The sequence below is a fragment of the Homarus americanus genome, unplaced genomic scaffold (genome assembly GCF_018991925.1).
Source record: "Homarus americanus isolate GMGI-L3 unplaced genomic scaffold, GMGI_Hamer_2.0 scaffold51216, whole genome shotgun sequence".
In the NCBI taxonomy this organism is placed as follows: domain Eukaryota; kingdom Metazoa; phylum Arthropoda; class Malacostraca; order Decapoda; family Nephropidae; genus Homarus; species Homarus americanus.
Genome location: NW_024721271.1, coordinates 60,662 through 84,629, shown reverse-complemented (window position 1 = coordinate 84,629; position 23,968 = coordinate 60,662). Strand labels below are relative to the sequence as shown.

Genomic DNA, 23,968 nt, shown 5'->3' with positions numbered 1-23,968 from the left:
TCTTCTTCTTCTTGTCGTTATTCTTCTCTTTTATTCCCCCTAGTCTATTTCTCCTCCTCCTCCACCTCCACTTCAACTTCCACCTCCTCCTCCTCCTCCTCCTCCTCCTTTATTCTTGTTATTGTTATTCTTCTCTTTATTCTTTTCGGTATTTTTCCTCTTCTTCTGCTCGTCCTTCTCCTCCATTATTTTTGTTGCTCCTCTCTCATATTTCTTCAAGTGTCCTCCTCCTCCTCCTCTTATTCTTTCATCTTTTATCACTCCAATCCCCTCCCTTTTCTCTTCGTCTTTATTGCTTTCTCCTCTCCTGTCTCCCCCCTCTCCTGTCTCCTTCTCCTTCTGTTCTTTAATTCTTCTTCTTTGCTTTTCTTTTAAGTCTTCATCTTATTCTCCTGTTCATTTTTTTCTCTTATTCTCTCCTGTTCCCTCCAGCCTTGCCTTCCTTCCTCCCTTCTTCCTACTTCTCCTGGTTTCTCCGTCTCTCCCTCCTCTCACTTTCCTTTCTCTATTCGAAGACGACGTGTGATCTCTCTCTCTCTCTCTCTCTCTCTCTCTCTCTCTCACACACACACACACACACACACACACACACAAGCATTCATTTGACTACCGCGAAGAAGGCTGTGAGTGAGTGAGTGAGTGAGTGAGTAAGCGAGTGACCAATGAATTTAAAAACGTATTAAATCTCAGTGGGAAACAAACTAAGAAAAATATAAGGTTTACTGTAAATGATGGATGGGAGGATTAGGTCAAAGGTCAAGGTCAAATTATATGTAAACAACAAAACAAATTCTATGACACCTCCACCCCCTTTTGGTTCAATTTATTTAGCCTAATATTAGCTAGGCTGACCCCCACCACAGGTTGACCCCACCACAGGTTGACCCCTCTACAGGTTGACCCCACCGCAGGTTGACCCTACCACAGGTTGACCTCTTTACAGGTTGACCCCACCACAGGTTGACCCCACCATAGGCTGTGTGTGTGTGTGTGTGTGTGTGTGTGTGTGTGTGTGTGTGACCCAATAAGTGAGTCACACACATTACACAACACGCAGGAGGCAGCAGCACCTTCGGTATTACCACCTGACGCCCACACACTAAGGCTCGTCCACCACTCCTCCAGGCAGGTGAGCCCGCTGAGGTAAGGGGAAGCAAGGGGGGAGGTGGAGGGTAGAGGGGGAGCGTAAGGAGGGTGGGAGGTAAGGAGGGTGTAGAGCGAAGGAAATAAAAGGGATGGGATGTAGGTGATGGGAAGTAGGGTGATGGGAAGTAGGGTGATGGGAAGCAGGGTGATGGGAAGTAGGTGATGGGAAGTAGTGTGATGGGAAGTAGTGTGATGGGAAGTAGGGTGATGGGAAGTAGGGTGATGGGAAGTAGTGTGATGGGAAGTAGGTGATGGGAAGTAGGGTGATGGAAAGCAGGATGGGAAGAGTGGATGGGAAGTAGGGTGATGGGAAGAAGATGGGAAGTAGGGTGATGGGAAGTTAGGTGATGGGAATTAGTGTGATGGAAGTAGTGTGATGGGGCAATGTGATGGGAAGTAGGTGATGGGAAGAAGATGAGAAGTAGGGTGATGGAAGAAAGGTGATGGGAAGTAGGGTGATGGAAGTATTAAGATGGGAAGTAGTGGATGGGAAGAGGGATGATGGGAAGAAGTATTGGAAGCACAGGATGGGAAGTATAGGGTGATGGGAAGTAGGGTGATGGGAAGAACAGGATGGGATGTACAGGATGGGAAGAAGGGTGATATAGGGTGATGCAGCATTGTGATGGGAAGTAGGGCGAGGAAGTAGGGTGATGGGAAGTATTGCGACGGGGAAGTAGCCAGGATGAGAAGAGGGTACGGAAGAAGGAGGAAGCAGGGCGATGGAAAGCAGGGAAGTATGGTTATCGTGATGTAAAAGCAGTGTGAGGATGGGAAGTAGGGTGATGGAAAGTAGTGTGATGGGAAGTAGTGATAAAGTAGGATGGGAAGAAAAGGATGGGAAGTAGTGGTGATGGGAAGAAGGTGATGGAAGGAAGTATTTGAAGAAGATGGGAAGAAAAGGATGGGAAGTAGGATGGAAGTAGTGTGATGGGAAGTAGTGTGGATGGGAAGTAGTAGTGATGGGAAGTAGGGTGATGGAAGCAGGGTGATGGGAATAGGGTGATGGGAAGCAGGTGACGGGAAGTAGTGTGATGGGAAGTTATGATGGAATTAGGTGGTGATGGGAAGTAGTGTGATGGGAAGTAGTGATAAAGCAGGATGGAAGTATTGTGATGGGAAGTATTGGTGATGGGAAGTAGTGCGATGGGAAGTTAGTGTGTGATGTGGGAAGTAGGGTGATGGGAAGTAGGGTGATGGAAGTAGTGATGGAAGTAGTGTGATGTGGGGAAGCAGGTGATGGGTAGTAGTGTGATGGGAAGTAGTGGGATGGGAAGACAACTTTATTGGCATCTATCTATTAACTAAACCAATCTATAAATGAGGTTAATTAATTGGTGATGATGATGATGATGACGATGATGATGACGATGATGATGATGATGATGATGATGATGATGATGATGATGAAGTGATGATGATGATGATGATGACGATGATGATAATGATGATGATGACGATGATGATAATGATGATGATGATGATGATGATAATGATGATGATGATGACGACGATGATAATGATGATGACGATGATGATAATGATAATGACGATGATGATGATGATGGGATGCTAACGCCACCAGCGACACTACACATAAACCTTACTCTTCACCTTACGCCTGAGGTAACACAAGGGAGAGTAAGGAGCAAGGGAGAGTTAGTTGAGTGTAAGGGAGAGGGAGGAGGTAGTGGGTGAGGAGTCCAGGGAGCAGGAAGGAGGGAGGGAGGGTACTGTGAGAAAGCGAAGGGGGGGGATGAAGAGGGAAAGACGGAGGGTGAAAGAGAGGAGGATGGAGAGAGGGATAAAGGGAGGAGGAGAGGGAGAAGGAGGAATTAGGTGTAAATGAAGGGAGGGGAGGGAGGGAATTGAAAGGAAAAGAAGAAAGGGAATTGTGAGGAAACAGCTAAGGAGGTGGGGGAAAGGAGGAGGATTAGATATCGACAATGAGAGAGAAAAGAAAGAGAAAGTGAGAAAGCAGACTCTCTCTTCACTCTCTCTCTCCTACATCAACACTCATAATGAAAACCGTAACATTGGACCCGCTAAGTAAAACACACCTAAACAAACACCAAATTAAATAAACAATTAAATAAATAAAATAACAAATTAAATGAATATATGAAAACACTCCATCCACCACACACACACACACACACGTATATATTTATTTACACACACGCTCCCTGACTCACTGACATCACAACAACAACAAAATTCATAGCTGCCTGAACTTGCACGAGGTGGAATGCCTTAAATCAATAAACCCAAAACAAAAGCGCATCACAGGAGTCACGTGAGGCGCGCGTGGCGGGCCCCTGGGAGGTCTCAATTATAAAACTCAAATTACTGCCAGGATAAAAAACAACGCTCACTTCTTTGAATTACGTGGACCTATTTTCCCTTCCCCCCCCATTTTCCTCCTCCCTATTCTATTCTCTTGTTCGTTTCTTCTTCTTGTTTTTCTCTTTTCTTCCGCTGAGGTGACTGCGTGTGCCCGCCGGGAGCTCTTGATTCCCATAAGAAAATCATTACAAGAGGGTGAGTCTGGACCCCCTCTCCCCATGCGTGTTTATTTCCTTATACAACATGGCGGTGCCTCAGGGGATACGCATTTTATTAAATTTATTCTTCTAATTTTTTGTCCTTACCTTTTACAGGAGAATTTTGACGCGCATATTAGTGTGTTTGTTGGGTGTTTGTTTCAATGTTACTTATACTGAATACATCCACCTATATGTACTGACTGGATTGGAACTCAATTCACTCAAATCAGTGATCCAATCAAGCACTCATCCCACCCCCCCCTCTCTCTCTCTCTCTCTCCTCCTCCAGCAAGATTAGACACGAGTAATATTTTCTATGTGAGATACTCAGATAACACAGTACAGGGGTAGGTTAAGTTAAGTTAGGTTAGGTTAGGTTAAGTTAAGTTAGGTTAGGTTACTTAACTATCAGGTGTGTTACGAAGTGCACCTCCTCATACACACCTCCACTCTACCTGAAGTTAATTACTCGCACCTGGAGTAAAGGAAGACAAGGTACCCATTCTCAAAGGTCGTCCTTGAAGGTCCTCCTCAATGATTGTTCTATTAATATCTTCGACTCCTAATCCTCCAGACGTCCCTCACTCCCTCCCTCCTACCCCTCCCTCCTACCTACCCCCACCCTCTCTCCCTGACACTCACACAATGGCTGTTTTAAATATATCTTGTTGGCTTTATTTTTTTAGCTTGTTTTTTTCTCACTCGTTTTCCTTCCTTCCTTCCTTCCTTCCTTCCACCCACTAAATTCATCTCACTTCCCTCCCTTCTTCTCAAATCCCTCCCTCCCTCCCTCCCTCCGTCCCAAATATCTCCTTAACCCTTCCCTCCACCCTCACCCACGGACTCTTGCCCTCCACCCTTTCCCCCTCCCTCCTCCCTCCCTCCCTCCCTCCGTCCCAAATATCTCCTTAACCCTTCCCTCCACCCTCACCCACGGACTCTTGCCCTCCACCCTTTCCCCCTCCCTAATCCCTCCCTCCCTCCCTACACCTGTTCTGCCCCACCAGTGTACACAAGACATCATTTAGGGATTAACGGAGGAGCTACCCAACCCTCCTTCGCCACCTCCCTACCCCACCCTCCCACGGCTACGCTTGTCAGGTGTCGTGGTCAGTTGCCCATCAGAGAACTACCATACAGAGGTCCTGATCTCACAATGTCCTATTTTAAGTATCAGGGTCTAAATTGGGTGGTATTTTAAGATTTCGAATAACTTAAGGCTATTACCTAGTGTAACTCCGACCCCAATTAGGACGAGAATTCAATTTCAGATCCTCAAAACATAATGATCTTCTTCTTCAGGCAGGTGTTTACAAAGACTAATAACACACCATGAAGGTAAACTAATTAACCTTTCTTACTAATTACTTCGCCTCAACACCTTCCTCCTTTCTTCTGCCACACAACAACATCAACAAACAAACACAGGTAGTTAAGCATTAGCAGCATTGTGTCATCCTCGAACGTGGAATTTAAGTGGGCTAGTTTAGTGGCTCAAGGCTGACGTGTTGTGTTGTGTTGTGTTGTGTTGTGTTGTGTCGTGTCGTGTTGTGTGGTGTGTGTGTGTGTGTGTGTGTTAACAAGACGTTCATATTGTGTCTGCATAAATCAAAGGAAGGAATAATCACAGGAAAGGGAAAATCACACACAAGAGGTAAATCACAGAAAGAGAGAAGGTAAATCACAGGGAGAGAGGAGGTAAAAATCACAGCAGAAGGGGTAAATCACCTCACTTTTTAGCACCTCCTCAGCCAATGGATTAGTCAGCCAAATCACCCATTGTTAGGCAGAGGATAATTGAGGTAGTAGAGGGAGGGAGGGAGGGAGGGAGGGTGCACCTCCTCAGCCAATGGATTAGTCAGCCAAATCACCCATTGTTAGGCAGAGGATAATTGAGGTAGTAGAGGGAGGGAGGGAGGGAGGGAGGGAGGGAGAAAAGTGAGAGAAGGATAAGCGATGAATGGGGAGAAGCGGGCGAGGATGGAGAAATGAAGAAGAAAGGGGAAACAAATGGGAAGAAAGGGGGAAGGAAAGATTAAGGAGGGAAGGAAGGGGGGAGAGAGGGAGGGCGGGAGGAATGGCCGTATGCAGAAAGTGGTCCGTAATGGCCCTCTCGTTATCATGGTCTTAGCAGGCACTGAAGGCCACTAATGACGGCCCCGTTATCAGAGACTGGCCTGGTCGGCTGAGGATCCTACAAGACACTGAGTCCATTGTCTCTCGTCGTCTTCATTGTTGTGGCGGCCGCTGGTGAAGATGGTGGTGGTGGTGGAGTATAGTTGTGGTGGTGTATGGTGGTGGTGGTGGTGTATAGTTGTGGTGGTGTATGGTGGTGGTGGTGTATAGTGGTGGTGGTGTATAGTGGTGGTGGTGGTGTATGGTGGTGGTGGTGTATGGTGGTGGTGGTGTATGGTAGTGGTGGTGGTGGTAGGATTCCTATATCTTGTGGAAGTGGGAAGCATCCTAGATGACACCAGTGTGTGACACCTGCACTTGTGAGTGACACCTGTACTAGTGTGTGACGCCTGCACTAGTGTGTGACATCTGTACTAGTGTGTGACACCTGTACTAGTGTGTGACACCTGTACAAGTGTGTGACACCTGTACTAGTGTGTGACACCTGTACTAGTGTGTGACACCTGTACTAGTGTGTTGACACCTGTACTGTACAGTGTGTGACACCTGTACTATTAAGTGTACACCTGTACTAGTGTGTGACACCTGTACTAGTGTGTGACACCTGTACTAGTGTGTGACACCTGCACTAGCTGTGTGACACCTGTACTAGTGTGTGACTAGTGTGTGACACCTGTACTAGTGTGTGACACATGTACTAGTGTGTGAGCACCTGTACTGAGTGTGTGACACCTGCCTAGTGTGTGACACCTGTACTAAGTGTGTGACACCTGTACTAGTGTGACACCTGTACAGTGTGTGACACCTGTACTAGTGTGTGACACTTGTACTAGTGTGTGACACCTGTACTAGTGTGTGACACCTGTACTAGTGTGTGACACATGTACTAGTGTGTGACACCTGTACTAGTGTGTGACACATGTACTAGTGTGTGACACCTGTACTAGTGTTTGACACCTGTACTAGTGTGTGACACCTGTACTAGTGTGTGACACCTGTACTAGTGTGTGACACATGTACTAGTGTGTGACACCTGTACTAGTGTTTGACACCTGTACTAGTGTGTGACACATGTACTAGTGTGTGACACCTGTACTAGTGTGTGACACCTGTACTAGTGTGTGACACCTGTACTAGTGTTTGACACCTGTACTAGTGTGTGACACCTGTACTAGTCAGGTTCCATTATTTCTGTGGATGCGTGCGTGTGGTTAATTACAATTCAGTGTAATTTTATCTCAATTTATTATCATCATCATTATTATTATTATTATTATCATTATCATTATCATTATTATTATCATCATCATCATCATCATCATCATCATCATTATTATTATTATTATTATTATTATTATTATTATCATTATTATTATTATTATTATTATTATTATTATTATTATTATTATTATTATTATTAACAAAATTTGCACTAAATCCTTCACTGAAGGAATCTAGACAAAACAAAAATGAACATAAAAAACAAGAGTTAAAACAGGAGACAAGACGAAGGGTGAGGGAGAGGGAGAGGAGGAGGTGCTAACAATGGTCTGTCACCCCGCCCTCCATCCCTCACTGTTGGACGCTAAGCTGACACTCCCACCACCACCCTTCACACACACACACACACACACACACACACACACACACACACACATACACGAGTAGCTATTTTCTCAACGCTAATGAATGACATATATATTTAACGAGGTGGGAACTGAAGGTGGAAGGAGGGAACTGTGAGGGAGTAAAGGAGGTGAATGATGATGAAGCCAGACTAGAGTGATGGTGCATGGAGGGTGGCATGGTGGGTGGCATGGTGGGTGGCATAGTGGGTAGCATGAAACCAGCGACAGACAAGAGACAGTAAAGAGACAGATAGTTTTAACATGAAGAGAAGATAAGGAGAAAGTGAAGGATTGGTTATTAATAAGAGCATATTATAGCAGTCACGAAATACAGGTGTGTGTTGTATACCATCCCACACACACAGGTGAGAGCAGTTACCCCCCACACACACCTGAGGACGGATATCACCTGTTGAGAGACACTGACCCATAGAAGTATAGATGAACGGGAAAAATTATACATTGCTTTTCTATATAATTATTTCCTTCTGTGTTAAGTTATTAGCGTTATATAAGTAGCTGCTATACAATACAGGTGTTACTGAATGAAAGTAGAGCTATACAGGAAGATAGTTAGGGATTAGTGGTAAGAAGAATTTGTAAACTAGAGGAACCAAGACGTCTTTTATGAATAGTCTAAGAAAAGTTGAGGAGAAAAAACTGAGCCTTGAGGTACTCCAGCATCAATAGTAAAGTATAGGCTGAATATTAAGCCACCCAGCACAAGTACACGAATGTAAGAAAATCAGTGAGATTAAAAGAGAAAAAGAAGTTTGGCAAAGGCTTTAGAAATATCAAGAGGAGATATGATAAGACTCGGCCAACTTGTCAAGAAATTCAGTAGAGGTTTGAGGTTAGGATAGCGAGCACGTCTGTGGAGAGGATGATAAGCTGTGAGGCGGAAACAATTTGGATGTCAACGAAGAGGTGGTGGTGGTGGTTGTATGTTCTTCAGGGAGTATATAACAGATTATATTATATGAATTTACTATAACACATTTTTTTTAAGAGCTGTAGAGGTGATTATAGGAGGGAGACGTATAATGTCATCTATTTAAGGAGTCAACTGATTATTTAATGGCTAATTTCACCAAGACGACGAAACAATGTGAAAGGCTTAACGGCAATTCAGTAATTAAGGTGACTGGTACTCTTAGTTCTTGTACTTTCTTCTTTACCTCCTACTCCTCATTTTACTCCACTTCCCCTTCCTCCAATTCCACCTTTTCTCTTTCTCCTCCTTCACTTCCTTCTCTTCACCCTCCTCCTCCCACCTCTCCCCTCCTACCTCCCCTTCCATCTCCTCCCCCTCACATTCTCTGCTATGAACACGAGTCAGGAATTAGCTCGACTCAGAATCTGCAATTAAGGTGGCTGAAATCCCCGACCCTTGAACATTCTTCCCTGCTCCTTGGCTCCCTCCCACAGACAGCTGGCGGAGGAAGACGCGGGTGAATTCAAAGGCTTGATGATGGTCGTCTGGTGAATGTTACCTAACGAGACTCCTATTAGGTCGAGGACGTGGGTGGTGGTAGTGGTGGTGGTAGTGGTGGTAGATGGTTGTTACTGCTACTGGTGGTAGTGGTGGTAGATGGTTGTTACTGCTACTGGTGGTGGTAGTGGTGGTAGATGGTTGTTACTGCTACTGGTGGTGGTGGTGGTGAGATGAATTACCAGGTTTAGTGTGTTGAGAAGAGGGGAAGTGGAGAGGGGCGATAAAGAGGGGTGGTGGAGAGAAGTGTTGAGAGGGGAAGGAGAGGACACACACACACACACACACACACACACATAACGAAATTAATATTCCCTGCGCTGTATAAATGAGCGTTGACGTCCTACTGCCGCACAGTAACGTCCCATCATAGCGACCAACACAGCACCGTCCCATCACAGCGACCAACACAGCACCACCCCTCACCTCAACACAGCACCACCCCTCACCTCAACACAGCACCACCCCTCACCACCCCATCACCGCCACCTAAGTAACATCACCCTGTATTCAACTATTGATTTATCACTATTGCTACGGACGCCACCCTGAGTCCCGCATGTCCACAAGTGACGATTTTGTGCCCTAAGTGTAGCGTGTGTGCGTGTGTGTGTGTGTGTGCGTGTGTGTGTGTGTGTGTGTGATGTAAGTTATTAATGTTTTAAGTAAGGTGAATGTAATGAGATTTATTCATTTATTCATTTATTTATTCGCGTTCCTATAAAAGGGATTTAATCGTATTGAAATAAATTATATATTGGGATTTATTCGTATTTAATATAACTAGTGGAGTGGGATTATTTTATGTTATATATTAGTGGTGTTATGGGATTTATATTTATTTAATTATAGTGTTTCTTATATTTAATGATATATGAATAAATTATATGATTGATACATCGAATAACTCTCAATATACTTAAGCAAATTCTAAGCTTATTTTATTAAAGTACACCAAAGCTTATATTGTTAAAGTAGGACTAAGCTTACTTTCATGACCAAAACCTGAGCTTAGTTTCATGTAGGTTTTGTGTGATTATTCGACTTTTCATTCCGGTAAGAGTAATTTCCTTTCTTCTGTTTCTTAAGTCGTAATATCGGTGTCTGGTGGTCAATATCAGTACAATTATATCGGTTTTAGATTACAATAAATTATATATCATCGTCAATTATAGTTAATGGAGACTTATCGTAATAAATAACGAGAGAAGTATTGCAGTGTTTTGTTTTTAGTTATTTTTTTATCAATATATTAAATTTTGTCCACCGATATATTGTAGATTGACACACACACACACACACACACGCATATGTACACCAAGCTCATTAGTAGACACTTAAAGAACCCAAACGATAAAAAAATCCTTCGTCTTAATTAGGTATATTATACAACAGCTATATCACTATTATAGCCTTAACGATTATCTAACTTTGGGATTATAGATTAAAAAAAATATGACAATAGTTCGTATTATCCTTATTAATCCTCAAACTCGACAAAGGAATGGATCCTTCGGGTATATCCTACAGACAACCTCTACTGAAGGATGTTGGTGTTTACATTATCCATTAGTCTCGTGTTCTTATCCTTCAGTTATCACACACACTCTAGGGTCTGTCTCTATACCATCTGCTGAAAAAGAGATGGATCGATTCTCTCATGAGTTCTTATATGTGATTGAGTAAAGTGCGTTATAACTTGGTCGAGAGAGAGAGAGAGAGAGAGAGAGAGAGAGAGAGAGAGTTGTGAATTCGTCTTTGGGAGATTTGTCTTCCCATTACTACACACTGTTGATGATACTGCAATAATTCCTTCTCCTTCCTCGTTGTTTGTGTCGTCGTCGTGTTGTTATCTCCTCTGTTACTATAAATACTTCCTTTGAGTCTTTGTGTGTAAGTTTGTCTTGTTGGTGTGCTGTAAATGAATTCTATAGGCCTATATCTTGTTTGTCTTTATATTCACATTTTTTTTTTGTCCCTGTAAACACCAACTAAGCTTTATTCTTTAGTCTTCTTTCTATGTAAATGTAACGCGACTCTGGTATTACCGGGAAACATGAAGTATATTTTAACGTCGGGGGTTGAGCGTCTGTAAATTCTGGTGTGAGAGTTAGCGAGCTTCACAGTATTCTAGAACTTAGTTGTAGTTATTGTTCGTCGCAGATATTTGGGGAATAGGATGAACAGCGACGTATAGTTAAAAAAAATTAATACATCCTCGTAAAAAAAAAAATCTTCGTGAGGTATTTACGAATCACACAAAACCGCAAAATACTTCAGTAGTTCGGGTGTTCAGAGTAAGAACTTCAGAACTTTCAGCACATCTTTTAGGAGAATATTAGGCGGGCAATTTTCATTCCTTGGATGAATCACCTCGTTAGAATTCCTCCTCACTGTTTGCGGCTTGTCGGGCATTTAGAACACCCGTCACAACATCAAAGGCAACAACCACTACCTCGCCCGGCCAAGGCACTCTTGCGAAAAATCCGTGTCGGCAAAATGTTCCCCGTCGAGTTTAATGTGCAGGAAACTGACTTCACTCACGGCCCCTCATAGTGTTGATCGAGGGGCTTAATAGCTATTACCAAGTGATTTTAGCGCCACACCGGTAGTCGGGCAGGAGGCCCCTGGCTGCCTCGCCGTCCCCCGCGCCTCCACCAGTCCCTAAAGGTGCCTCGCGCCAACACTCTCATCCTAACTGAAAATCTCGCCTCCGTCCCAATATTTGCCGGCAATTATCTTGTTCTTGGGCGGTCGTCAGTTGCTCTCTTTCTCACCGAATCAGTTCATGTATAAAGAATGTAACTGTCGTTTCAGCCCACATCGGATTTGAATAGAACAACGGTTGATCATTCACAGTGAAAATCGACGAGACCTCCTGGGGTGTGGGGGCGGAGCATGCGCGGCCCTGACTGATGGCTGGGAGGAGCTTACGTTGCCTTTGACCAATGAGTGTAGAGGAGCTGGGCGGGCCTACTCGATACCGTCCCTTTGCTTTGGGAAGACAAAGGCGTGCGTTGATTGGCCGATGAGTGCGGTGTCCCTCCCCTGAAGAACCGTCCATGGAGTTTGTAGTTTTTCTATCAGAAAGACTCTGGTCGCGGGGCTGGTGTGTGCACTGTGGTCAATGTTTTCTACCTGAGTGTGGGTCGGTTTGAGTGGTGTATACAAGGGGAGCGTGTGGAGGCCGCTACTGGTGGCGTGAGAGCAGCAGTACCGCCGTCACCCGCGCCCTCACGCTGGCTCTCCCCCCGGCACTCAGCTCGGCGTCCTCCTCCCTCCAGCCCCCGGCGCGCCAGGCCCTCGCCCACGCCACGCACGCCTACCTGGAGACTCCCTACTACCTGAAGCGCGACCCGGAGGACCTGGTAGGGTCGGTAGCGACCCCTCCGGGCGGCGACCTGATGACCCTCAGCCCCCGCCACACCACGCCCTTCTCCGTTTCTGACATCCTATCGCCCCTGGAGGAGCAACGCCGTGCCCTCGACTTGCTCGACGACCGCCGCCTCGACCTGCTAGACTCGGGCAGCTACGGGCGCGCCGCCGCCGCCATGCAACCCGCCGGCATGCAGCACGTGGCCTACCCGCCCGCGCCGCCGCCCACCACCTACTGCACACCCGATGTTTACGACGCCCGCGCCTCGGCGCCATCTTGGTACCAGACTTCATCTTCTGATCCTCGATTTGCAAGTAAGTACACCATACGCACCCCACGTGAGGGTCACCCACTGTTAATACAACCTTTATGGCGGCGCGTGAGACTCAGTGATGATTTTGTATAGTATTGGGAAAAGTACATACATTGTCTTTGTTCTACCTGGCGCTCACCCTCCTCCACCCCCCCCCCCCTCTCCGTTGACAGTAGTTGTGTAACTTATGTAAATTTATGAATATACAATACTCCAGGCTCGTGTAACAACCGACACTGAGCCAGAGGTTAGTCATGTGTCATTAGTCAGGTCATCCCCGTGTTAACTGTACATCTCTCCACCTGAGTGATGACTCGCACTGTAGTGTTCCTGACCCGAGACAACGACCGAGATATAGTCAGTATTAGTCGTGAGTTAGACGATGACTGGGAACCTGATGTTACTCCTCAAGACTCACCGCCAATAAGATGGATCGTCAGTGTCACATCTCCGGCGGCCACAGTAACCTCTCACAGTCTCCAATAATGAGTCGTCCAGGCCCCGACACCCACCACCAGGCCCCGACACCCACCATCAGGCCCCGACACCCACCATCAGGCCATGAAATAACTCATTAAGACCCCGAGTGACCCTTCGTCAGGACCTCGAGAAATGTCAACAACCAACAGTCAGGCTCAACAAACCTCCCCTTCACAAATTGGGTACAAAATAATCGCTCCCCTCCATCTCTGTCTCCGTCAGGGTTTAATTGCTCTTGCAACCAGGGTTCCAAATATCAGTCTCTCCCTCATCGTTCTGAGACTGTACATTATCCATCCCCAACAGGGACCTGAAATACTCCCTTTAGGACCACAGCCTTGAATATCCCGTCCCCAGCTACCATCAAGTTCATTGTATTCTCCTCCTCCTTCAGAGACTATAATAAACGCCCCTCCGTCCTCAGTGTCAGGCGCCGCTCGACCCGTGACGCTAGACGGACGGGTGACGGATGTGTCGGGGCGTCCACCGGGCCCCGGCGCACCAACCACCGTCACTCCCGCCGGAACTAACACCCATCCTCCGCCGCGGCAACAGACAGGTAGCCAGGGGCGAGCCATGGATTCCGGCAGTTTATTTGCACCCAAGTTCCTCACAGACAGGCGGCCAGACTCTTCTTTATTCCTTGATTTATTTGTGCCACATCGCTGTTTTTTTTATGCCGTAAAAATATTTAGCAATGACTTAAAGCTTTTAGTTCAGCGATGTATTTATGTGAGAGGCGCGGCACGGGCAGTGTGCTGGTGTCGCCTGCTATTAACACAACATCACACAGTAGCGGTAGAGAATCTCACTATACCACTTACATAACGAAACTCTCTACAGCGTGAAAATCTTAACTGTTGCTGTCTGCCTCACACACGATACATCTCAGCGTCGTGTGACTCGCGGGGAGGGAGAAGATAACATCAACAACCTGTCAATAATTCCCGCCACAGACTCACTAAAGACACGCCATAATTTACCTTCCACTTCATCAAACTGAAACTCATTAAAAAATTATGCTTAGACGATCTGACTTTATTTACTATCTAACTATTTATTCATTTACTTTCGGGGAGCATAGAGGAGAGTCGGGGTGTAGCAGTGAGGGAATGAGGAGCGTGCAGGTATAGGAGTGAGAAGCATAGAGGCATAGCAGTGAGGAGCATGGACGTGTAGCAGTGAGAAGCATAGAGGCATAGCAGTGAGGAGCATGGACGTGTAGCAGTGAGAAGCATAGAGGAATAGCAGTGAGGAGCATGGACGTGTAGCAGTGAGAAGCATAGAGGCATAGCAGTGAGGAGGAGTGTGAGGGTCGGAGGGCGGGGTGCAGGTGACGGGTCGACACGATGTGTGGCCAAGATACCCGCTGAGCCGATTATGTCGCTACTTTACCGGGCCGAGAGCGCTGTCCCGGATACTTTAGAAGTCTTGTTTATTTTTATAAGGCTTAGGGAGAACTCCTTTACCTGCGGGAGGGTGAAGGTGTTACTTAACATCGTGACAACTAGAGTGACGTGTTGAAGGAAAATGACCTCAAGTGTTTGTAAATATTTCACCAACTTTTAACGTGGGTTTTCATAAGTTAAGGAACGACCTGTAATACATATATACGGTGCTTATAGAGAGAATATCCCCCCTGTTCATTGGATATCAAGAGCAGTGTGTCACGGAAGCTACAACAACACAAATAACTAACAGTGAGACGCCGTGGTATATTTCCTGCCCGCCGACCGCTATTTCCGTCATAAGACCCACGAGCCAGTACAGGAATAAACTTATAATAATACAAATCCTCCACATTATCGACTGCGACTTGGTGATAATATAAAGCTCAATATTTACCGTCGTTTATTAACCACATGAATAAATTACCTCATGATGCGACAGGCGAGTGAGCGAGTGGAATAGAAGTGTCTCAGTGTGTATAAGCGGGATCTGTTTAAGCCCCCGCTGGTGTTCCAACATATCTCTCTCTCTCTACCAAATAATCTGACGGTGTAATGTTCCCCTTATCAACTTCTTACCTCTCCCCCCCCATCGATCAATACCTTCCTTGAGCGCGTGATTGACTGACAAATTGAGATGGTTTTGTGTATAGAGTCTTATCATCATCATCATCGTCTCGCATAATATTTTGTTCTTTCACGACGGGATCATTGCTACGAGAGAGAGAGAGAGAGGTACTTTTACTTGTTGGTTGGTTGGGGTTTGGTTGGTTGGTTGGGTGATATAAGTCGTCCGCTCCACCACAGAGCTCGGCAGTACCAGTCCGCTATCCCTTGTTACAAATAATTGGCAATAAGTTTCCCACACGGATCCCTTAAGTCGAGGATGGAAAGGGGGGGGTGGGGGGGGGGGATTCCAGTCGGCCTCACTTACCCGCTGAGGAAATTCTTGGGTTTTAATTGATGTTTATGTTAGGCTCAGGGGGAAGAAAAGAAGGAGGGAAGGAAGGAAGGAAGTACAGAGGGAGGGAGAGATGGGAGGTCTAAATGAACACCGTGGATGGCATTATTTTTGTAGTTCTTCTTCTTCTTCTTCTTCTTCTTCTTCTTCTCCTTCTTCTTCTCCTTCTTCTTCTTCTTCTTCTTTGTAATCCTTCGAATGTTGTGCTGGATTATTATCAGTAGTTGTAGTTATAATAATCTAACCCCTTGAGTAGGATGACCATTTGAGTATGATGACTTAACCACCTCCTGAGTATGATGACTTAACCACCTCCTGAGTATGATGACTTAACCACCTCCTGAGTTTGATGACTTAACCACCTCCTGAGTATGATGACTTAACCACCTCCTGAGTATGATGACTTAACCACCTCCTGAGTATGATGACTTAACCACCTCCTGAGTATGATGACTTAACCACCTCCTGAATATGATGACTAAACACCTCCTGAGTATGATGACTTAACCACCTCCAGAGTATGATGACTTAACCACCTCCTGAGTATGATGACTTAACCACCTCCTGAATATGATGACTTAACCACCTCCTGAGTATGATGACTAAACACCTTCTGAGTATGATAAAACTCCCTGAATATGATGACTTAACCTCCTGAGTACATCATCATAATACTCGAGGTAGTACAGCTCATCGTACTTAAAGGGTTTTATAAAGCTGTACTCAAGAGATCAAAATCACTATAGTACTCATGGGGTATAATTCATCGTACTCAAGTCTTTAAGCTAGCCCAAACACATGGATTAATTCAACGTACTCAAGGAATTAAACTCACCGTACTCAAGAGGGTTAAATTCACCGTATATAGTTCAGACATTGGGCTAAGCTAACGTACTCAGGGCAGATGGACTAATTCATCGTACTCAAGAGGTTAAAATCATCGTACTCAAGAGCTTTAAGCGTTGTTTAAGTGCGTCGAAATGAGTGAATTTTCTTTCTTGCCAATAGCTTTGTGTGGAGGTTAATGCTGTTGATATTAGCGGACTAGTTAATATTTGCATTAGTTTACACAGCACGAACACGAATTGACGCGTGAGATTTCGTTTTGGCGCGGCAGTCTCTTTCTCCTGCTGCATCTGCTGCATCTTCTGCTTCTGCTTCTTCTCCTCCTCCACTGTTATCACCATCGCCGCTACTTCTTTCTTCTGCTTCTGCTTCTCCACCATCATCACCAACATTGCCTCCTCCTCCTCCTCCCTATGATTATCACCACCACCATCACCTCCACCACCAACCACCCACCTCCACCACCCACCTCCACCTCCACCACCACCCACCTCCAACCACAACCCACCTCCACCACCTCCACCAACCACAACCCACCTCCACCACCTCCACCAACCACCCACCTCCTCCACATCAAGAGTTATAATGGCACGACTCAATTAGGCGAGGCTCGTGGTATAGGGAGCCGCTGCTTAGACTGGCACGGCTCCATTAAGCCTTCTTTAACGACCACGATAGCTAAGTTAGCCTTCATGAACGTCCCGACTGAAGTTACCTGAAATAATACTGATGAATTATGTTTACCTTTCAATGTATGTGTCACGCTGAAGCTGGGTTAGGTTAGGTTAGACGGTAATTACAGGATTAGTATACATTAGGTGTTACTGAATCGCCACCTGAACACAAATCTGAAACCTTCATATTTTTATTCTTCCATTAAATAAATTCCATCATTATACATTACATAATTATTGTATTTATGATTTATTTCTAATATAATTATTGCATTATTTAATTATACTGGAAAAAAATAAATACAGTATTGTATTACACCAAATGAATGGAATTATTTGAGCGAGTTCCTGAAATTATTAAATTATTATTTTTTGCGTTATGAATTATTGCTTCACTGATTATTATTATCATTATTATTACTATTATTACTATTATTATTATTATTACCAATATTATTATTATTATTATTATTATAATTATTGTTATTATTATTATTATTAATCGTTATTATTATTATTATTATCATTATTATTATTATTATTATCGTTATTATTATTATCTTTATTATTATTATTTTTATTATTATTATTATTTTTATTTTATTATTATTATTATTACTATTATTACTATTATTATTATTATTATTACTATTATTATTATTATTACTATTATTGTTATTATTATTATTATTATTATCATTATTATTATTATCGTTATCATTATTATTATTATTACTATTATTATTATCATCATTATTATTACAACACTCTAGGCTGTAATAGACAAACAATAACTACTACGCCACATAATTCTTACTACCCTATTAACCCAGTCCTCATGACGCCGCTGTCGGGTCAGTTCACATGATGGGTCCAAGATGGTTCGGATGATTTGATTCAATTTGATATTAGTATTTTTTTACCAATCTTAACTAATCCAACAACCTATTCGCTAATCTCGATGTGTGTTGGTCAAGATTGGTTTAAGGTGATTCGAAGTGGACGATGGATTGGGATAAGGGATTAGCAAGATTAGATGATGACAGTAATTCTAACGATTGTTTATAAGTGATTCTGGTGATTAGATTATGGTGATTCCGTCGTTTAATGCAGGTTGTTCTTGATGATTAGTTATATGATAATTTTGATGATTGGATTAGGGGAGATTTTAACGTTTGGATGAAGGTAAATATTAACGATTTGGATGAGGCTAAATTTAACGATTGGATAAAGATAATTTCCAGGACTGATTGGAAAACGAATACAACGAATAATTACATAATATCATCCGAATCTCAACCATCCTCATGATTGGCCATTCAGAAAAATTCTTGACGATAAAATTATGGTAATTCTAATCAGGTGATAATAATTAATGATAAATATATTAACAATCAGCAGAGACTAGTTAATGACCTTTGACCCAGTTAAGGCTTTTCCACCTTTAGGTAGTTAAGACCACGCTATTTATACCTTAAGAATGACATACATATGTAGGACTTAGGTTAGGTTAGGTTAGGATTTTTTCATATATTTCTTTTAGTTTATAATGAAAGGATAAAATATTAGCCCATTTTTTTTAAACTATCCTCACCCTAACCTATCCTAACCTAACCTATCCTAACCTAACCTAACCTAGCCAAACCTAATCTTACGAGTATATAATAGTATTTTGATTTTTATTATTATTATTATTATTATTATTATTTAAAACCACTATAATATCTTCTTAATTTTCATATCATTAATACTACTACTACCAATTATAGCAGTAGTATATAATAGTATAGTATTTATTCCCATCACCATAAATGTATCTCACCATCACTATGCACCATCACCAGAGACAAATTCCCCCTCACTATATCAACACCATTACAACACGTCATTGTATTAACACCATTAAAACACGTCATCATTATCATCACACCTTTAAAATACGTCACCATTTTCACCATTAAAACACGTCACCATTTTCACCATTAAAACACGTCACCATTGTCACCATTAAAATACGTCACCATTTTCACCATCACCACCAAATAATCCCACTGAAAATATATACGACAGAAATCACGTCTGTAAAATTAACTCAATATGCAAAAAAAAAAAATCTAAGACAAATATTCATACAGACATAAAATAGCTTATGCACGTTGTATTATTTTTCACTACAAATTAAAAAATAAAATAATAAATTACAATATCAATAGTAATTATATCATTTATATCATGTTAGATGATTTCTTTCTGGTTGAAGAGTATAATTTGAATCTGTTTTACGAAATTGTGTTATAATTTGCGTTTTGCGTGCATTTGCGTTCTTTGTTTTACGTGTGTTTTTATCACTTGTCTTATGGGATGGTTTGTGTGTGTGTGTGTAGGTCGCCGCTATCTAGAAGGAAATCTGCTTTAGAATCTGAGACGCCAGATTTGCGTAAGTGATACTCTTTTATTTTTAAACCGTAAGATATTTCCGTGTACTGCAATTCTAAAATTTGCGTGCAATTACTTGTGCCTTCTGATCGACGTAAATTTGCGTGTGATATTCATATCTTCAGGTTCAGGATCAAATTGAGTGTGTCTTCAATAGTCCCAATCATCATAAATTTGCGTGCGAGAGTTCCAACAACCACAGACTTCCGTACAATATTTACGTTCCAATTTCAATAGAATATTTTGCGTGCGTCATAATCCAATAAGAATTTGCATTTTAACATCAAATTTGCGTGGACTGAATAACTGTCTGACTGACTGGATGATTAGTGGACTGACTGGATGATTGATGGACTGACTGGATGATTAGTGGACTGACTGGATGATCAATGAACTGACTGACTCACTGACTAGAATTTATTTAAATCCGGACAAACCTCTCGTTACATCACACACACCTGACTCACCTAACACTGTAGTCATCAATTAAACTCACGAGAATAAACACCTACCTAATAATTTATCGGGAAAAAAAAATATATAATCACCAAGGAAGATATTTGATACATTTCGCCGCCTTCAGACACCAATCTTAATACGAACGAGGGAAAAACTAACAGAAATACATCTCATTCACCTAAATACACATATAAATGATCTCCCGGAGAGCCAATCACCTGTATTAAAATAAATTCATACACAGAATAAAGTACTCAGATTACCTTTTGTGTATTGGGAAGGTCTTGTATACAGTTAAGTGTGTATACATAAATTAGACTCTCTCGGTGACTCTCCCCTTCAGGTGTGAGGTGTTAGTCAGGTGTTGTTATTAATTTGTATTTGATATAGGATTCAATTTTTTGGGGTATCCGAACAATAACAATACAGGTAGCTAGCAGGTGAAGGTCTAATTACAGGTATCTCCCAGGTACAGGTGAGACTACAGGTAACATTCACTGATTACAAAAAAAATTATATTTGTAAAGGAATGTCGTGTTGGCGTCATTTTAATTCCTTTAACAGCAATATCACAGGATGATATTACAGGACGATATTACAGGTGGAATGTATCTATCGTATTGACCCAGAAGCGATATTACAGCTACAGAACACAGATACAGGTACTGTACCAGGTGTTCAGGTGTTACAGGTACCAGGTGCATATACAGGTAAAGGGTTAGGTTAGGTTAGGATAATTGTGTGAAAGTAGGATAATAAGGAAGAAATGGGATAATATACAAATAAAAAATATTACATAAGGGACAAAAATAATAAAAATAAATAAAATAAATATAAAATACAGTAATGACGTATTTTCTTCATATTTAAATACAACTCAATGAGGGAAATTTTCTCCTGAACGAAAAAACAAAAATATTCGATTAACTAGTTACAGTATATCAAGATGTTTATTCCAAAGTAAATGTGAGATAAAAATAAATGGCAAATAAAACAAAAAATAAAATAAAATAAACGGGGTCATCGAAAAAATTAATACCCAGTTATTAAAGAAATTTATGTATAATATATATTAAAATCTGGGGATTATTTTTTATATATTTAAATGACCTTTTTTTCTTTAATTATTTATTGTAACGTTTGGAGCCGTCAGCAAGAGAGGCACGCGTAAAAGAGTATTGGCTGATGGTAGTTAAGTGAATCGCAAAGCCACGTCTGGAAATTCACATCAATTTGAATATTTTGAGACTAATTTTTTTTCCTGTTTTCACTTATAGAAATATATATGAACATTGATAAATAAAAAAATTGTCTCATTGGCCTTGTGATTCCGTCGTACTCAAGGGGTTAAATGATCATCCTCAAGGGGTTAAATGATCATCCTCAAGGGGTTAAATGATCATCCTCAAGGGGTTAAATCCTCATCCTCAAGGGGTTATAAATCATCGTTCTCAAAGGGGTTAAATCATCGTTCTCAAAGGGGTTATAAATCATCGTTCTCAAAGGGGTTAAATCATCGTTCTCAAAGGGGTTAAATCATCGTTCTCAAAGGGGTTAAATCCTCATCCTCAAGGGGTTAGAAATCATTATCATCGGGGGGGTTAAATCATCGTCCTCAAAGGGTTGTCATGATTGGCAAAACAGGAAGCTTAGATTTGCATTCCTGAAATTCCATCATCTTCCTCGATGCTAAATTTACCATCAGACGATACAAAAAAATACAACAACATATGGGTCACTGTATCACACACACACACACACCTGTATTGTTGAGGTACAGTGTAGTGGCTTGCCTGGCAGGTACTACTAGTTCAAGTGTCTTGCTATATTAATTCAAGTTCATGTAAATGCGCCATGAACAATTGACAAGTGTGATCCAGAAATCTACAGTGAAGTGTATAGTGACTTTTTGTTGTTGTTGTTGTTCTTCTTCTTGTTTTCCTCGTGTTGATTATTTTCTGTTTCTTTCTCATCTTTCCCCTTAATTAAGACTATTGGCTACATTTACTACATATTTGAGAGTAATGGCTACATTTGCTGTATATTTAAGACTATTGGCTACATTTGGAATAGTTGCGTTACAAATAAAAACAACGAATTCACATGGACCGAGATCAAGAAACTTTGAACTATTTACATATAAACAACAACAATAAAGAACTATAAACACTACATCACTCACAGAGAGAGATCAGACTCTTCTAAAAGGTGTTCCAGCATTACACTGATCGCCGGGAGGTGGACATGAATGCCACAACAGCTTCACACACCAACCTGAAACAACGGAAAATTGCAGCTTATTAAAAATATATAAATAGTTTAGAAAATACGTAAAAAAAGGAACTTGGTGTACAGGTAGCCGGGCTCTGAGGACATAAGCACTGGATAATGTAAAACTGGCCGCTCCCCCTCACTACAAATCGGATCTAAGTTGGAGAGACTTTAAGGCGATAATTGCTTAGTGTTGAGTGGGATTACCGAACTCAGGGGGTCCCCTGGACAGCGTCCTACACCAGCCGCGACTTAGCAGGGTCCAGCTGTGCTGTATGTCAGGTTAAAGAAGAGAAGAAAAAAAGAAATCGTATATTTTTATTTAGTATATTATTGTTCTCTTCCTCTCGTTTAGACAAGCTGTAAGGAACTTATTGTAGCCGTACACTAATTGGTTGTGGGACGTGGACTATGGTTAATATATATATATATATATATATATATATATATATATATATATATATATATATATATATATATATATATATATATATATGCAAGTAAATCACTGTAGGTGCGTGATTGATATAGATAATAGAAAGAAAACACGTGTTTTCTTCTTCCTTGTGGTTACAGTATATATATATATATATATATATATATATATATATATATATATATATATATATATATATATATATATATATATATATATATATATATATATATATATATATTGTTTCAAGTATGACTCTACCATTACCAATATGTTAATAAAGAATAGCCCAAGTTTGAATGTAAATGGAAGTGTTTATTGTATTCCATGTAGCAAATGTAATTGTAATTATGTAGGACAAACAGGAAAACACTGCAGCTCAGAATCAAACAACATAAGTATAATATCAGAACAGCATCTGAAAGCAGTGCCTTGTTCGTTCATGTTAAAATAATACCCCATTGTTGGGGAAAAAGCTTGGAAGTATTTAAATCATCTTGTGTCATAGAAAGACTTCTGGTTGAAGCTAGTTTGATTAAGGAATTAAAATCAATAAACCTTAGTGATGGTCAGTTCAAAACTGATAATATGTTACATAAATTTATTTGTCAGTGGCCCAAGGTTAAAAATGCTTTGAAAACCTTGATCTAGATGTATGATAGTTATTTTGTGGGTCCCTTATTTTGACCTGACCTGACTAGTCATGTCACCCCTCTTCTCTTAAGCTCTCTACGTGTGTTGTGTGGGGATTAGTGGATGACATCATTATGACCTGACCTCATGTTTTAAAGTCACCCTGTATATTTAAGCCTCTCTCTGTCCATGTAGTCCAGTTGCTCTGAAGATGTCTTGAATAAAGACGAAAGCTAAGGTGCTCCGTTGTTTCATTTTCCCGTGTGATTTATATATATATATATATATATATATATATATATATATATATATATATATATATATATATATATATATATATATATATATATATATATATATACAGAGTCACAACATTAACATGCCAGCCATATGGCTCATTAGAAAATCAAACACCAAACTATTTTATAAGCATTTCCTGTGAGAGGGTCGAGTGAGGGAGGGGCCGGGGGAGAGGAGGGAGGGCCACTGGGTTCTAAGTTTGCCCTGAAGATAAAAATGTAAGGCAATATTTGTCCTGTGTATTACCCCATAATGACTGGTGGCGCCCAGGGGGGGAGGTGCCCTGTGGGGGGACGAGGAGGGAGGGTAGAGCGAGGGAAGGGGGGAAAGGGTGCTCTGGATGGAAAAGGGAGGAAGAGAGGGAGAAGGGATGCTGGAAGGGGAAGG

At 41.8% G+C, this 23,968-nt stretch overlaps 1 protein-coding gene across 1 annotated transcript in view; it reads left to right on the top strand.

The window, feature by feature from the left end:
- Window positions 1-12,011: 12,011 nt before the first annotated feature.
- LOC121861665 (homeobox protein Nkx-2.1-like) overlaps window positions 12,012-23,968 on the top strand; it is a 37,050-nt gene continuing 25,093 nt past the window's right edge. Inside the window, exon 1 of the mRNA XM_042359560.1 lies at window positions 12,012-12,638. Within this exon, the coding sequence (XP_042215494.1) occupies window positions 12,353-12,638 (286 nt within the window). The 5' untranslated portion in view covers window positions 12,012-12,352. The remainder of the gene's footprint in view (window positions 12,639-23,968) is intronic.